The sequence below is a fragment of the Anopheles stephensi genome, chromosome 3, assembly GCF_013141755.1.
Source record: "Anopheles stephensi strain Indian chromosome 3, UCI_ANSTEP_V1.0, whole genome shotgun sequence".
Taxonomy (NCBI): Eukaryota; Metazoa; Arthropoda; class Insecta; order Diptera; family Culicidae; genus Anopheles; species Anopheles stephensi.
This window is the reverse complement of record NC_050203.1, coordinates 42027126-42040687: the sequence shown is the minus strand read 5'-3', so window position 1 is coordinate 42040687 and position 13562 is coordinate 42027126. Positions and strand designations below refer to the sequence as shown.

The 13562-nt window shown below is 45.9% G+C and overlaps 4 protein-coding genes across 6 annotated transcripts; 2 read left to right on the top strand and 2 right to left on the bottom strand.

Moving 5' to 3' along the window:
- Window positions 1-3763: 3763 nt before the first annotated feature.
- On the bottom strand, window positions 3764-4661 carry LOC118512339 (peritrophin-44-like). Its single transcript, XM_036056626.1, has one exon. The coding sequence runs from the start codon at window positions 4577-4579 to the stop codon at window positions 3977-3979; it is 603 nt and encodes a 200-aa protein (XP_035912519.1). The 5' UTR covers window positions 4580-4661; the 3' UTR covers window positions 3764-3976.
- Window positions 4662-7353: 2692 nt separating this feature from the next.
- Window positions 7354-7911, top strand: LOC118512342 (ATP synthase membrane subunit DAPIT, mitochondrial). The gene is made up of 3 exons (XM_036056628.1): window positions 7354-7481; window positions 7565-7646; window positions 7740-7911. The coding sequence occupies exons 2-3, from the start codon at window positions 7566-7568 to the stop codon at window positions 7809-7811; spliced, it is 153 nt and encodes a 50-aa protein (XP_035912521.1). The 5' UTR covers window positions 7354-7481; window position 7565; the 3' UTR covers window positions 7812-7911.
- A 169-nt stretch (window positions 7912-8080) lies between these two features.
- On the bottom strand, window positions 8081-9301 carry LOC118512338 (high mobility group protein 20A). The gene is made up of 2 exons (XM_036056625.1): window positions 8970-9301; window positions 8081-8868 (listed from the first exon to the last, which is right to left on the bottom strand). The coding sequence occupies exons 1-2, from the start codon at window positions 9208-9210 to the stop codon at window positions 8126-8128; spliced, it is 984 nt and encodes a 327-aa protein (XP_035912518.1). The 5' UTR covers window positions 9211-9301; the 3' UTR covers window positions 8081-8125.
- A 243-nt stretch (window positions 9302-9544) lies between these two features.
- Window positions 9545-13195, top strand: LOC118512336 (stAR-related lipid transfer protein 7, mitochondrial). Of its 3 annotated transcripts, none has more exons than XM_036056623.1 (6): window positions 9545-10192; window positions 10594-10933; window positions 11007-11173; window positions 11252-11723; window positions 12048-12164; window positions 12338-13195. In XM_036056623.1, the coding sequence occupies exons 1-5, from the start codon at window positions 9965-9967 to the stop codon at window positions 12092-12094; spliced, it is 1254 nt and encodes a 417-aa protein (XP_035912516.1). In that variant the 5' UTR covers window positions 9545-9964; the 3' UTR covers window positions 12095-12164; window positions 12338-13195. The 3 variants fall into 3 exon arrangements, with proteins under 3 accessions (XP_035912516.1, XP_035912515.1, XP_035912514.1); XM_036056622.1 differs by having other exon boundaries at window positions 12042-12164; XM_036056621.1 differs by lacking the exon at window positions 12048-12164 and having other exon boundaries at window positions 9546-10192.
- Window positions 13196-13562: the final 367 nt, after the last annotated feature.

Genomic DNA, 13562 nt, shown 5'->3' with positions numbered 1-13562 from the left:
AAGTGACGGCTTCAATTCAGATTCTGAAAAATGATCTGCAAAAGCTTACACGAAAGACACATCAACACATCATCGCCGGTGATTTGAACGCCAGACACCGCCAATGGGGCAATACTATCGCCAACAGAAACGGAACAATTTTGTATGATGACCTTCACTTTCATCAGATCACCTGCCTGTACTGGTGAAAATCGATGGTTCGGGGACCGAGCCCAGCAAGGAACGCCTAAACTATCGTGCAGCGGATTGGACGAGATTTCAACGCATCACGGAAGCTACTATCCGAAAGCCGAAATTCCGCTTAACACAATCAACGACATTGACGCAACCATCACCATGCTCGAAGCCTGTCTAAACAACGCGGTAATCAGCGACCCAATGACCAGTCCGCATGAAAACATTGTGCTGAATAGTATTGGTGAAATCGATTCCCACTCTGACCCTGCTTTCGTCATTAACAGGACCTCACGAAGTGAAATACATAGGATAATCATCTGCCTAAAACATCGCGGATTCAATTCTTTGACCCTACTGGCCAACATCTTCAATAGGTGCCTAGAATTATGTTGTTGCTACGGGAACAACAATGGACGTAACACTTCCCCGTTGGTGAGCCGGCCACGCGAAGGTATGGCCGATTCGGAAAAGGAGTCGCGCACCTTACTTTGGGCGTTGAATCCACGGATGCAACGTACCTCGCACAGGTTAGACAAGTGGCTTCATTCCCGGATTACCGGGGAATCTTTCAAAAGTGGACCTGATGGGAGGGGCGGTCGCGATTCTTCCAATTCCTCCGACGGAGCAGTAGGTACTACTAGACCATCGGCCAGAATTCCGTAGGGAGGACGAGGTCGAACCTTTCGCTGACCAACGCCTGGATACTGGCTTCTCTCCTAGCTTCCGACGAAGTGGTAGACACCGCTGAGGTGTCGGATCCGATCTTCGGAGGGGAGTAAGGGGAGATTTCTGGAGGGTTCTCACAATCACGATTCCTAGTAATTTCCGTCAGAGTGGTAGACACCGCTGAGGGGTCGAATCCGTTCTCCGGAGGGAAGGATTATTTCGGATCTCGTACCTGAAAAGAACCCTGAAACTCTTACGAAGTGTTCGGTTCGCCGGTTAAGAATTGTGTCCTCTTTATTGAATAAGTTGATTTCTTATATACAAATTTTGGGGTACCTTAGAACGCGACGAAATATCATTCTTTCTTGTTTAACTATTTCCTTTCCAGCATGTGTTTACGTATCCTTTATGCTAAAGTTTAACTCACTATCGTGGTCGCAAACCACCAGTTCAAACCCATGCTTTAATGTTTGTTCATTGATCGGGAACACTTGCGTTTCACATAATGTAAACATTCATCGGGCTGGACGCACTTGCCGTTTGTCACATGCTGTAATGTAAACGTTAATCGCGCTGAACGCGTATGTTGAGGCGCGCATTGTTCTGTAAACATTCTCGATGCTCTAGCACCGCGCTAAAGGCGTTGCGTACGCCACGCTGTATCGTAAACATTGGTCGTGCGCTGCTTATGCCTTATCCGCGCTGATTTGCTGCCTAAGCTGAAAGCTTCTCGGTGCGTGGGAACATTCTATCGAAAGAATTGTTTCTTTAATGCAACATCTTTAATTAAGATTTGGTTTGATTATGCCCAAGGTTACCTTCCTTTTTTTCTAGCGTTGTCGCGTTCGCAACACAATCGTTAGGGGGACATTCAGAAAAAATTATAAAACAATCTCTTCAATCCATCTTAGGAAGTATACCTACTTACTTACTAGGCGCTACCACAACCGCTTCATGTTCTTCTCTTTCTGTAGGAGTCCTTGATACTGCTCACGGTCTATTCGCCGCCGTCGATTAATCTTATAATCGACTCGTCTTTATGGCGGACGCATCAACGCCATCTTCGCTTGGTCGTATCGCGCCTTCTTATTTGTCCATGAGACCGGCTCATAAACACTTTACAGGATGGATAGTCCGGCGGGCCATTCTTATGATACGATCAGGCTACCGGAGCTTGCTGACATCCGATTCGCTGTAAGATGGGAAGATCACCGTACAGATCACCTCCATTGTTTTTCCACACATAAGAGTTAAGAGGATTTTACCGAGAGTCCGTTACGAGATTATCAGCTTCAACCTGCTTCTTCACCGTTAGGCTGATCAACGATTACACCCCTCCCTGAGACAAGGATGAGAAGGAAACGGTTCTATTCTTTGACCGCCTTAAAAAATCGTATATAACCAGTACCCCAGGCAGCGTCCTGGAGGACTTCCATGCAACACATTCGCTAGGAAGCCAATGTATCACCAATACATAGGAAGTCACAGTCTATAGAAACGATAACGGTAGCAGATTGGTCCGGCTTGTAGCTGCAATGGAGTCACTTCTTACCAAATAGACCACATGTTGATGGCACGTATCGTGGGGTCAAGATTGATTCTGATCGCTGATGGTCGATCAACTTCATGATGGGCTGCAGTATCACCCGTCCTCGCCCAAGGAACATTATGTTTTATCATAGTTGTTGTAGCATCAGTAGATCTGTAATTCTGGAATGCCCGAGCAAACAATCTTACATCTTTGCAAACACCAAAAGGGCCACCCAGTCTCCAGAGCGCTGTTAAGACCGTTTCGTAAAACCATTTCTATACTTCGATAGTAGCTAGACAGAAAAATCCACTTTTCTCGCCTCTATGCTCACAAAAAATACCCCACATAGCTACTCATCGCTAACAACCCTATCCCGCCATGCGCTCCAAGCCCCTTTATTATGCCTGAAAGCTGGGACAGCTGCCAGCTATAAATTTGATGGAGCGGTCTACTTACTGAGGGAAGGAGATCCCTCATGCTCGACTGGGGGACTTGGGGAGAATGGATTCCCCATGCTTAATTTCAGGTCGTGGCCAAGATGAATGGGGAGGTGTGGATTTTTTTAAATCTCCAGGATTTGCCGCATAGCAAAGATTAGGGACGAATAGGAACGAATAGAACAAGTCGAGTTTGTAGTATTAGGGAGAAAATCTTGTTAGCGGTATTCAACACCGCAATACCTGTATAGTCTACTCTATTGCTCTTCTTTTATATGGGATAGATGGTGTCAAGATTCTAGCCACCGGGCCTCGATTCTCATACTGACTACCTCATACTTCAGTAATAATATGATGAGCTTCCTGTTTGGCTACTATTCCGTCGATAAGGCCAGGTGTCTTGTTGTACTTGAGTCGACAAGTTGTCTCAATGCCAGGATACGTAATAGTAATGCGATCCTCTGCTACTAGAGCTTCTAGCAGTTTGTTTGACTAATCGTTAAGTTATTCGTTACAATGCTGACATCATCGCCAAAGGATCTCTGGTTGGTTGACTGACAGTTCACCCTTAGTCTGAAGTTACTTCGGTGACCTGCTATCTCCTGGTAAAAGCTTCTTCTTGGTCCGTACTGCGATATGTTTTCTTGGAGTGCGCACACCCACTGCTCTGCTCACAATGATTTTCTCGGGCCGGTGAGCTACTACTCTTCTTCATCATCTTCTTGAGCGCTAAACTTCCAGAAGTTATACCCTGCCAATACTGGCTTGCTTGACTTGCTTGTACCAGCCAGCTGAGGTAGTCAGTCCAGCGTACGGGGAGACAGTTTGGACGAGATTCGATATCCATTCCTGGCGTGTGGAAACTATCTGAGGCGTCGATAAGTCAATAAGTGGAAAGTGGAAAGAGAAGCAATCGCAGACACGGGGAAAGAAGTTGAGAACCATTCCAAACTTCACGTGAAACAACATTAGTAATTTATTTTTCTCCAACTTACAGAGCTTTTCACCGCCACTACTACTACTACTGCAACTGCTCCTACTTTACTGCTAATTTATATGTATTGTTGAGAACACTGTGCACAAAGCATCTCACTCGTCGTACTCTACTAGACAGCTTTGGTTTGCTACGGATTATTATTTGAGGATCACCCACTACCCACGGGGCTCATTGCAAAGCACACCTGACGTTCTCCTTCACATCACAACGCTGGTTAAGCCCGTCCCAGTACAGCCCCGGTGCACAGAACGTCTGGATGGCTGATCCTTCCCGGCAGATAAAGTACTCGTCACACCGTTCGACGCCCGGCAGAAACACGATCTCGTTCGGGTTGTCCTTCGCTGGGCAGTGGCGCAACTCGCAATTGACGCGTCCCAACGGATTGCAAACCTTGGTGGTTCGATCAAACGCATGTCCTTCCGCACACTGCCCAACGTACGATGCTCCATCCGAGCAGGTGATGAACTGGTTGCAGTTTTGCGGGTGTGGCAGTATCTGTATACCCGTCCTCTCCAGACAGACGTGGCACATCACCTTGTCCTGATAGTCACACAGCTGCTCCAGCTCGTTGTAGTAGAAATCGCCGGGACACTTGTTGAGCGTTGCAGTGCCGTTGAAACAGTAGTGGTAGGCCTTGCAGTCGTTCACGTCGCGCACAAAGTAACCATCCTGCACCCCAACACACGGGTTAGACACTCCAATCGGGTCACCGAAAACTCCCAGCCCTGCCGTGGCTACGATCGAGATAAGCAACAGTGTTCTAAGACTCATTTCGTGAGTTGGATGATTTTCTGTTATGCCAGCACTAAATTGGTTGCAAGTATACCCCAATACTGAATGAAGTGTGCAAAAGTGAGCTCCAACATATGTATATATACGAGTGGTCGACTGTTCCCAATCCCAACGTTTATCACACACCTCATTCATTGGACCAAAACTGCACCGTAATGTAATCCGCGCTTTCCCACTAATCTTATCGCCTTGTATTTTAAACATTATTCTATCAATTACCAGGGATTGCTGTGGCCCGATAAACAAAACAGTATTCGCCTACCGTCCGACGATTACGTGGCACAGCGTTGTTTCGAGAATGAAAAGCAAATCATTCCCAATTGAACTTTCATACGGACAACTTTACACCAGCAACATCTGCTAAGCGCGTGCATTATCCTTACCGTTTTCGTAATGGACCAAAGAACTCGTACCGGCTTGCAGGCGGGTCCATTCACAGTAGAGTGAATTAAACATTCAAACTTTAAGTTCGTGTACGTACGTACGTGTCCGGCCCGGTCCCGGATCCAATGGTAGGGCATCCTGACATGTCGCCCTTGCCGGTAGTGGAGCTATTTCAAGATTAAGAAGAAAAAAAACTTTCACCGTTCGCCGGTCGGAAAACCCAATTGTTCTTGTAACCGACAAATCGGAGCACGTGGAAAATGTCTGTCCGTAGGTCACATGCAAACTTAACGACGTAATGCGGCTCTACACCGGGAGCTGGGCGATGGGGAATGTAATTTTAATAATTGAATAATCCTACCTAAACTTTCTTCGGGCTGAGTGAGCGTGCCAGTGTCATCGTCAGTGGAAGCTTGAGCTTGCACTTGCTCGAAAGTACGAACGAGCCAACCAGCCAGGAAACGTTAATTGTTCTTGTACAGTGTACGACAATAGCCAAGACCCGGCATGCTGGCACGTTGAATCTGGGTGCACAGGTTGAGCAACAATGTGCTGCTGCTGTGGCCAGACGCCGGGAGACCGAGAGGATTATTGGCAATAATGGTTTGAGTTAATGCATATGCTAATGCACGGAGACTACTTAAACTATGTCGTAGTGCAGTTTTACACACACTTCTTGATTTTATTGTGTGGGAAAATGTGATTTTAACACGTACCATACGGTGAATACCACCAAATTCAATTTGTATCCGTCCGGATACGTTTCACTCTGTAGTCGAAGCATATTTCTTTACTTCGAAATATTTCCTATTGTGCACTTTATGCGCGAACTATTGCTTGAATCTATTTTGAAAAGATAGTTACTTTCCATTCCCCTAGCTGGGTGATATTCTTCGTACCGTTGAAAGGCACCTTATCCCTAGTGGACTCGGCCGAAGTATTTCCAAGTAAAATAAATAGTTCGAAATTTATGATAAATCATTAAAATTGTTATAATTTTCCGATCAATCCCAAGAATCCACAAGATTAAAACTAAACCGCATAATAAACAATCTCACAGGGTGATTTATCGTCCTAATCTCTATACACAGGAAGTCGTTAAAAATCAAGCCTTGTGAAATCAGTAAAATCGTTGACTCACGTTTATGGCAGTTGTTTTTCATTCGCAACCCTCAATATCAGTATAGTCAGACATGGTATCATGCACACTATAAATAGACTCTGCATAACCGCAGTAGGTTTCGCCACTCTTGATAATCGGTCCTGTATCGGACCGGTTCAAGTGGATTGGTAATTCAATAATCTCATAGTACTATATTTCCGATTGCAATAAAACAATAGCAATCAGGTGCGGTGGAAGCACAGTGTCGTGAGTTGTTGATATAGACATTGACACGGGTTAAATATTGGCGCCACAAACATTTGAGGGATTGTGATGGGAAAGTATGGCTTCATCCTCTAAAACTTCAGTATTTTTGAGTCATCAAAATGTATCAGTAAACAAATCGTACGCGTATTCTCCCTACTCAGAATTAGTAATGATATCTTCGAACGATCTCAGCCTAAACTATTTCCCTCCGTCTCCTTCCTGTCCCCTTTGGATCTCAAAAATAGTGATACAGAAACATTGTTCCAGATTTTGCCATCGGCAAAATCGATTCATTTATCTAATAGTAGCAGCACCGTAGTAGGAATCTCTGGTTGGGGGCCTGATATAATTGGCCTCAGATAAGGAGCATCGTATAAGCGGCGTAATTTTAACCTTAAGTAGCACACCCCTTAGCAGCGCAAGCTCAGCTTTCACCACGATGCATCGCTGATTCTCTCGGAAGATCTCGAACAACGGGCTGTAACCCATTTGAAAACTTCAAGGTGCTTCATTCGCCACTGTGTAAGAAAACCGGATTGTTGCTCATTAAAGTCTTTACAAATGTATGGTCAGTTTATCAATTGCACCTGAATAAAAGATATGAATTGTAAATAATGGTCTAACACGTGAGCTTCTTTAACCTTTTATTCCGTCCGTTTGGCGCGGTTACATTCAGAAATGAATCAAATGCATTAGCGCCACCTAGCGTCAATTCTTCCAACCGTAGCAGCCAGGAAAACGGCAGGCGGCTGATTATTTTCAAAATGCCAGCTACCATAGCGTTTTTGCTTTGATTTTCTTCTCGGCCCAGCTGTTATAGAAGTGAAAGCTTTATTTAAATATATCTTATTCAGCAAAATTATTTTAACACAGAAGAGGTGAACGATTTTACCTTAAGTCTTTACGTATTTCCTGTTAAAAAAAATATGGCCATCATAATATAACTGTTCGATCTTACACTATGGGCATATAATCCTGGCCATAATATGCATGACAATGTGACACTTGTCAAAGTGACATCGGATAAGTCAAATCACACACACATACACATTTTCACTCACCTTCCGAAAATCCGTCGCTGCTTTCACGATACGCTTTGCGTAAATACTAAAAGTTACATAACTTCAAGTACGTTGTTATAATACTTTTCCAAACACTCTGCGGTCAGTTCAGTGCCCATAACCGTGCTCGTATAATTGTTCCATTTTCAGCATGGCTGGTGGTGGTGATGAAAGCAAACTTACCGGACTGTCGCGTTACTTCAATGGCGAAACGATGCGGGGCCGTGCCAATGTAAATATCGTTCATGCGCCGACCAAAATTGTTCCTGCTCACCTAAAAGCCACATGACTAACGCTCTCTGCTTTTCCCTCGATTTTGAAACAGGTTGCGAAGGCCACCTACGCGTCGATTGGGCTGCTGATTCTGTACTTCTCACTGAAGCCAAGCAAGAAGTGAGGAGCCCGCACCGTACCTGTCTACGCGTCGGTCATAGGATTACTTCGTGAAGTGTGCCAGTGGTGAAATACATTATGCAACAGTCGAGTAAAACCTAGAACCTCGTTTTCCAGTGCTTATTAGGCAGTTCCGGTGGCCGAGGCGATAATGGCGCCGGTCTTCACATGGCAGGATTGGTGCTCAAATCCAATCCAGATCGCCGCGTGAAACGGCGGGTCCAAACTTTCGGATATGAACAGGACCAGGACTTGAGAAATGAAGGCGAATCATTAGCTCTGCTCGGCATCCTCCAATAACCCCTCCGTTGTTGGTCCTTAAAGAGTAAGGTTTTGTAAATCTAGCTTACGAATAATGTCTTTCGCTTTGTTCAACGTATGGCCCTGTGTGCTCGAGTCCGCCATTTGATGCAAATTCTCCAAATACTGATCGATGTTGTCCACCGTCGCTCCAGCACAATCGCTAGACAGGGGCAATCCCTGCAGCGCATTAGCTAGCGTGGTGCGCAGCTTCAGCAGATAGCTCTCCAGCACCGCATTCCGCGATTCCAGACTGCTCGTTTCGCTATCCAGCTTTTGGATACCGTTCTCCATGTTTTCAACGTGCTTTTCGAGCACCGAATTCTGCTGCTCGTAGTCGATGTTTGACTTGCGCAACGTACGCAGCTCCGAATCCACGACCTTGTTGTGGTCAAGGAAATCTTCCGTAAAAATGGGTATGTCATAGTCGCCCTGGCGCAACACTTTCGGCTCCACCTTTCCGTTCACGTATGGAATGGACGATACGGCCACCTTTGGCTCAGACAATTCTTTCTTCTGTGCCATCTGGGCTTCGTTTTGTAGTGCTGCTTTCGCTTTCGCCTCATTGTTTAGTTTGTATTCCGATATCTCCTTGTTGTACCGTTCCTTGTCCACCTCCGCCGCTTCTAGGTACGGTTTCTTTCGATCTTCCGGCAGCTTGGACCACTCTTCGGCCATTATTTTCGTAATCTCTATTGGCGTTAGATTGGGATGGCTGGCCCGCACTCGCTCTCGGTTCTCATTCATGTATCGAACATAGCCTGAAACAATCGCCATAGAAACAATTAATTATCTGGGTGTGTGTGTGTGTGTGTGTGTGTGTCGGGACCAATTTGCCACTGCTTAGCACCAGCATGCTCACCAGTAAGCGGATGTTTCGGTGCATTTGCATCCTTCGGTGGTTTTGGCTTCTTTTTCTTAGCGGCCTTCGGTGCCGCCGTCTGTTTACTCTTTGTTCCGCTGCCAGAAGGAGCCGGGACGGTCGGATCAGGTGTTTTTTCGTCATTTTTCGCTGCTGCCGGTGATGGTTGTTCCTGTGCCGATTCAGTGGCACCGCAAGGTGTAGGTTTGCTATCCGATTCTTCCGTTTTTTCCTTTTCCATCGTTGATTGAGTATCGAATTGAAATACTGGTTGTGTGGTCGCTTTATTTTGTTTTGGGAAACAGTGCCCCCACCAACACAAGCATACGTTTGACGTTTCATTGCATTCAGACCGGCTTTGTTTATACGACCCGGTCCTATACTTTCTTGTAACGTAAATACAAGCACTTAAATACACACAAGATCTGCCATTCACAAATCATTTAAACATTTTACACAGGATCGCAATACCAATTTTGCAAAGTGCTCGACAAAGGGGTGTTTTGAATTTCACCAACAAAACCTGCATAACGCTGGGTACCTAGTGAGGCATACGTCGCAGCTGTTTGGCAGCCATATGTTTTGTATCTGTCAAAGTCGTTGCATCATTGAACACAAAAAAAACCTAAGGAAAGTTTTTGAACACCAATTCGGTACAATACTAAACAAGTATTGCTGTTTTAATTCCCTCCACAAGCTTTACCTTCTCTCTAAAGCTTAGTAACTCTATCGTGTGGCCGTGTGTTGTTGCGGCCGGTTTAGTAAACAACATACCCATTCAAGAGTACACATACACACGTGCGGCGGTATTTCTGCACGGTCAATTAAGCCAAATCGCCATCAATTCGATCCGCTACGAAATCATGAGCCGTGTTTTTGTTATCGGTATTAGTTAGAGGACCATTAACGCGTTAAGTGCTAAAGTGTGCTCCGGTCCGGTTTCGCGTGTTTTCGGGTTAATTCCGCTGCCACCACTCGAGTCTGCTGCTGCTGCGATGGCGCTAAAGCTGCTCCCCAACAGTGCGCTAGCTTTGCGAAAGTTTAACAAGTACCTGCGTAAAAATGTGAAAGATCAATCGGCCAGCATATTGCGCCTGTGGACAACGCAGTGCGAGTTCGTCTTTGCTCAACAGCTGCGAAGAAGCCAACAAATATTTGCTCACTATGCCAAGATCTGGGAGGAACGCGCCCTGCGCGAATTGCTGCGACGGTTCCGGGGACAGGTAAGGCACCGGCGCCCACCTTCTCATTCAGTTGGGGGGGGGGAAACGGGGCAAGGCAAGGCAAACGAATTGGTTTATGTAACAGGACAGCAACGAGCACACACCCAGGACCCCCAAAAGGGAATCAACAAGATAACATAATATCAGTGCCCAATGCCTGCTGTTGTTTTTTGGTGTGTGCGCCGTTTGGATCAGGCGGAATGCGATAGGGTTTATTTTTAGCGAAACCCCAAGTCACCAAGCACCCTCCTAATCATGGGTTCAGATGCACACGAAAAACAACAACAACCGTGCGGCGGATGGTCCCCAAACGCTCGAAATGCATCGCTTATTCATCTCCGACACACTGACGTACATCTCCTCTCTGTGACGCGGTTTTGCGCTCTTTTATATCGTTGCAGGTGCAACGACATGCCAAAGGGTTCATGCTGTCGTCCGCCGCGCTGCTCACGTTTGATTGGGAGCGTGAAAGAATCGAGCTTGAGTCGGTGCAGGAACACATGGATGACTTCCAATTTCTGGAGCGCCTGCAGCTGGAAACGATCTACTGCAAGCGGTGCGAGAAGCGAAAGTTGATCGATGGCCGCGTGGAGGGCATCACCTATTGCTGCTGTCCGAAGAATGTGACAGAAATGCTGTCCGCCGAGCCAAATGTGTACACCGCCTGGGAACCGTACATTGAGCAGAAGCGCATGATAACGTGGCGGCAGGAAATTAAGCCGGGACTGTTTGCCTACAAAGGTACGACCAAAAGACGACAGTTGGCGGCCACGAAATTCTTTGCCTCATCCTTTCCGATTGTTGTTTCCGACAGTTTACGTAGAATATCCCGACGTGACGGCGGAGGACTTCCTCCACGTGCAGATCGATGTGGAGTATCGCAAAAAGTGGGACAATACGGCCGTCAATTTGGAGGTTATAGACGAAGATTCGGCCAAAGGATCCAACAGTCACATCATCTACTGGGAAGCTTTATGGCCAGTGAGTACAGCGAGACGATTTTGCGCACAAAAAAAAAACATTTTTCCTAATGATTTCCGTTTCCGTCCCTCCGAACAGAAACTGTTCGCCAATCGGGATTACGTCTACAATCGGCGGTTCTTTGTCGATCGTAGCCGGCGCGTGATAATGATCGTGAACAAAAGTGTGGAACACCCCAAGTGTCCGGCCAAGCCGCACACGCAGCGGGTGCACGAGTACTGGAGCTATATGGTAATCAAGCCGACGACCGCCTTCAACAAGCCGGGCGTTTCGTTCGTGCTAACCTACTTCGATAATCCGGGACTGTCGATACCAAAGTACATTACCACCTGGGTGGCCAAAAAGCAGATGCCCGACTTCCTGCGGCAGCTGCACCAGGCGACGGTGAACTATGCGAAAGCGAAACGGCAAAACGAGACACGCATCATCGAGTTTTGGGATAAGCACAAGGATCCCGGGTTCGAGTACCCGCCCGATACGCTGCTCGGGTACAGCACGGAAGATTTCAACGAGGCACAAAAGCAGGAGGAAGAATCTAGTCTACAGCAAGGTACGTATAGCACCGTGGACATTGGGCACGGATTTCATCACCCTTCAAACCGGGCAGCACCCGTCAAAGCAGAATTGGATTGTGCTTATCGCTAGTAGATTCGTTCTAACGGAACTGACCAGATTCCTCCAAATGTATGTTCGTGTTTCTCTCTTTCTCTTCCATCCGTTTGCCATTCGGCTGGCGTCCATGCGTTATGTTTACATTCGGGGTGCATTGGTGCTGGCCTGTGGACACAACACGGCATGTGGTAATGTGCTGTACGTATGTTCCATTATAACTCATTCGCTTACCTATCCATCCCGCATCATGGAAAAGTGGTAGAAAAAAAGCTGAAATTTTGGCGCTACATATTGTTTAAAATTAAATAGAATGCTCCAACGATAAGCACTAACGTTAGGACTCTAAAGTATAGGCGCGAATAGTCAACGAGCGAGTAAGGTAACTGCTTCTGTTCGTGTTCCATTGCGTTGTGCATTTGTACATATGGCGTTTGAGAACTCAAAGCTAACAAATAATCGTTTCGGACGAGTTCACGCGATGCAAACATAGCTTAGCTTTCTCCCCGAGCCACTCCAAACACTTACAAACGTTCGTTCCTTTTTTCCCAACAGTAACACGCAATTATGCCGAGACAAATCCAACATCTCGCACGTTGCCACCTTCAGCAACCGCAAAGTCGAATGTTGAGTTGGTGCTGCAGAACGACAAAAACAGTATCGCAAGCGGCGGTACTACGGTGGAAACGTGCGAAAGCCCACCGGAAGACAGCACCGCTCCGGTCAAACACTCATCCTGGTGGAGCTACTTGTACTCTTACATCTATTTCGTCTGAACTTAGCTCCCCACAACCATGCGAAGGGGGAGGACAACTCTTTGACGCTTGCACGGTAGTTAAACTTTCGGTAGAACGCACGATAGGAAACGCAAGTGCAGGTTTGTTCAGCTCTTATCGTTCGCGTGACGAGACTAGTAGTATACGCGCGCGTAAAATACCTCAACAAGTTTTGCCAGTTAATGCATCGTTTGCGACCGTTTATAAGTGTAAGTGTAGGAAAACGCAACGGAAGGCAAGCTATTGCTTTAGTACAGTGACGGATATTGTTTATTAACCCGCGACACGTTGCGTTGTGCAAACTGGTGTGATTCATTTTTTAATTGTGTCGAAAGCTTTGCGTTTGTTTGTTTGTTTGTTTGTTTGTTTGTTTGTGGTCTGTTTGTTGTAGTCCAGCCAGGACAGAACGGTGATGTGCAATTGCTTTATTTTATTTAGGTTTTGAAACGATTCGTGCTTGTAAATACCAAAAGAGTTAATACGCGTAAATTAACGTTATAATACCACCCCGTCATACCATACCGTACACACAATCGTTAAGCAATAGTGTAGGGAATTGGATTCGAGTACCTTCGCGTGGAATAATGTTCTTATTTGTTAAATCCTATATAAAGTAGCATCAACCAATTGAAATGAACCATGGATGTTTTGCGTATTTATCGATCTTCTACTTCCGAAATTGCTTCGCAGATCCATATTTGCTGCTTGTTTGATTTGAAGGTTTTTACACTTTTAATGGAATAGTTGTGACCAGAATGTTTTAAACTGAAAACGCAGCATATGTTGAGCTCAACGATGAGCATGCAGTGCTGTATTTTATTTTTTTAATTAGCAGTACGGCCGTCCAAACTAATTTTTTTAGCTGGTAAAGTAGTCAATTAACTTAGGCTTACTTATCTTGCGCGAATCATTTAGAATTAGAAGAGATTGCTTACTGCAAAAAAGCTTTCTTATTAGTTTTAGTTTCCATACAGTACATACATACTCTTTTCCAGTTTCTCTAG

What these genes read in the sequence shown, in the direction of transcription:
- LOC118512339 (XM_036056626.1), bottom strand. Translation starts at nt 4,579, where the DNA reads ATGAGTCTTAGAACACTGTTGCTTATCTCGATCGTAGCCACGGCAGGG.
- LOC118512342 (XM_036056628.1), top strand. Translation starts at nt 7,566, where the DNA reads ATGGCTGGTGGTGGTGATGAAAGCAAACTTACCGGACTGTCGCGTTAC. An exon ending in CGATGCGGGGCCGTGCCAAT is followed by an intron (nt 7,647 to 7,739) that starts GTAAATATCGTT and finishes ATTTTGAAACAG; the next exon opens with GTTGCGAAGGCCACCTACGC.
- LOC118512338 (XM_036056625.1), bottom strand. Translation starts at nt 9,210, where the DNA reads ATGGAAAAGGAAAAAACGGAAGAATCGGATAGCAAACCTACACCTTGC. An exon ending in ACCGAAACATCCGCTTACTG is followed by an intron (nt 8,869 to 8,969) that starts GTGAGCATGCTG and finishes CGATTGTTTCAG; the next exon opens with GCTATGTTCGATACATGAAT.
- LOC118512336 (XM_036056621.1), top strand. Translation starts at nt 9,965, where the DNA reads ATGGCGCTAAAGCTGCTCCCCAACAGTGCGCTAGCTTTGCGAAAGTTT. An exon ending in TGCGACGGTTCCGGGGACAG is followed by an intron (nt 10,193 to 10,593) that starts GTAAGGCACCGG and finishes ATATCGTTGCAG; the next exon opens with GTGCAACGACATGCCAAAGG. An exon ending in GGGACTGTTTGCCTACAAAG is followed by an intron (nt 10,934 to 11,006) that starts GTACGACCAAAA and finishes TGTTTCCGACAG; the next exon opens with TTTACGTAGAATATCCCGAC.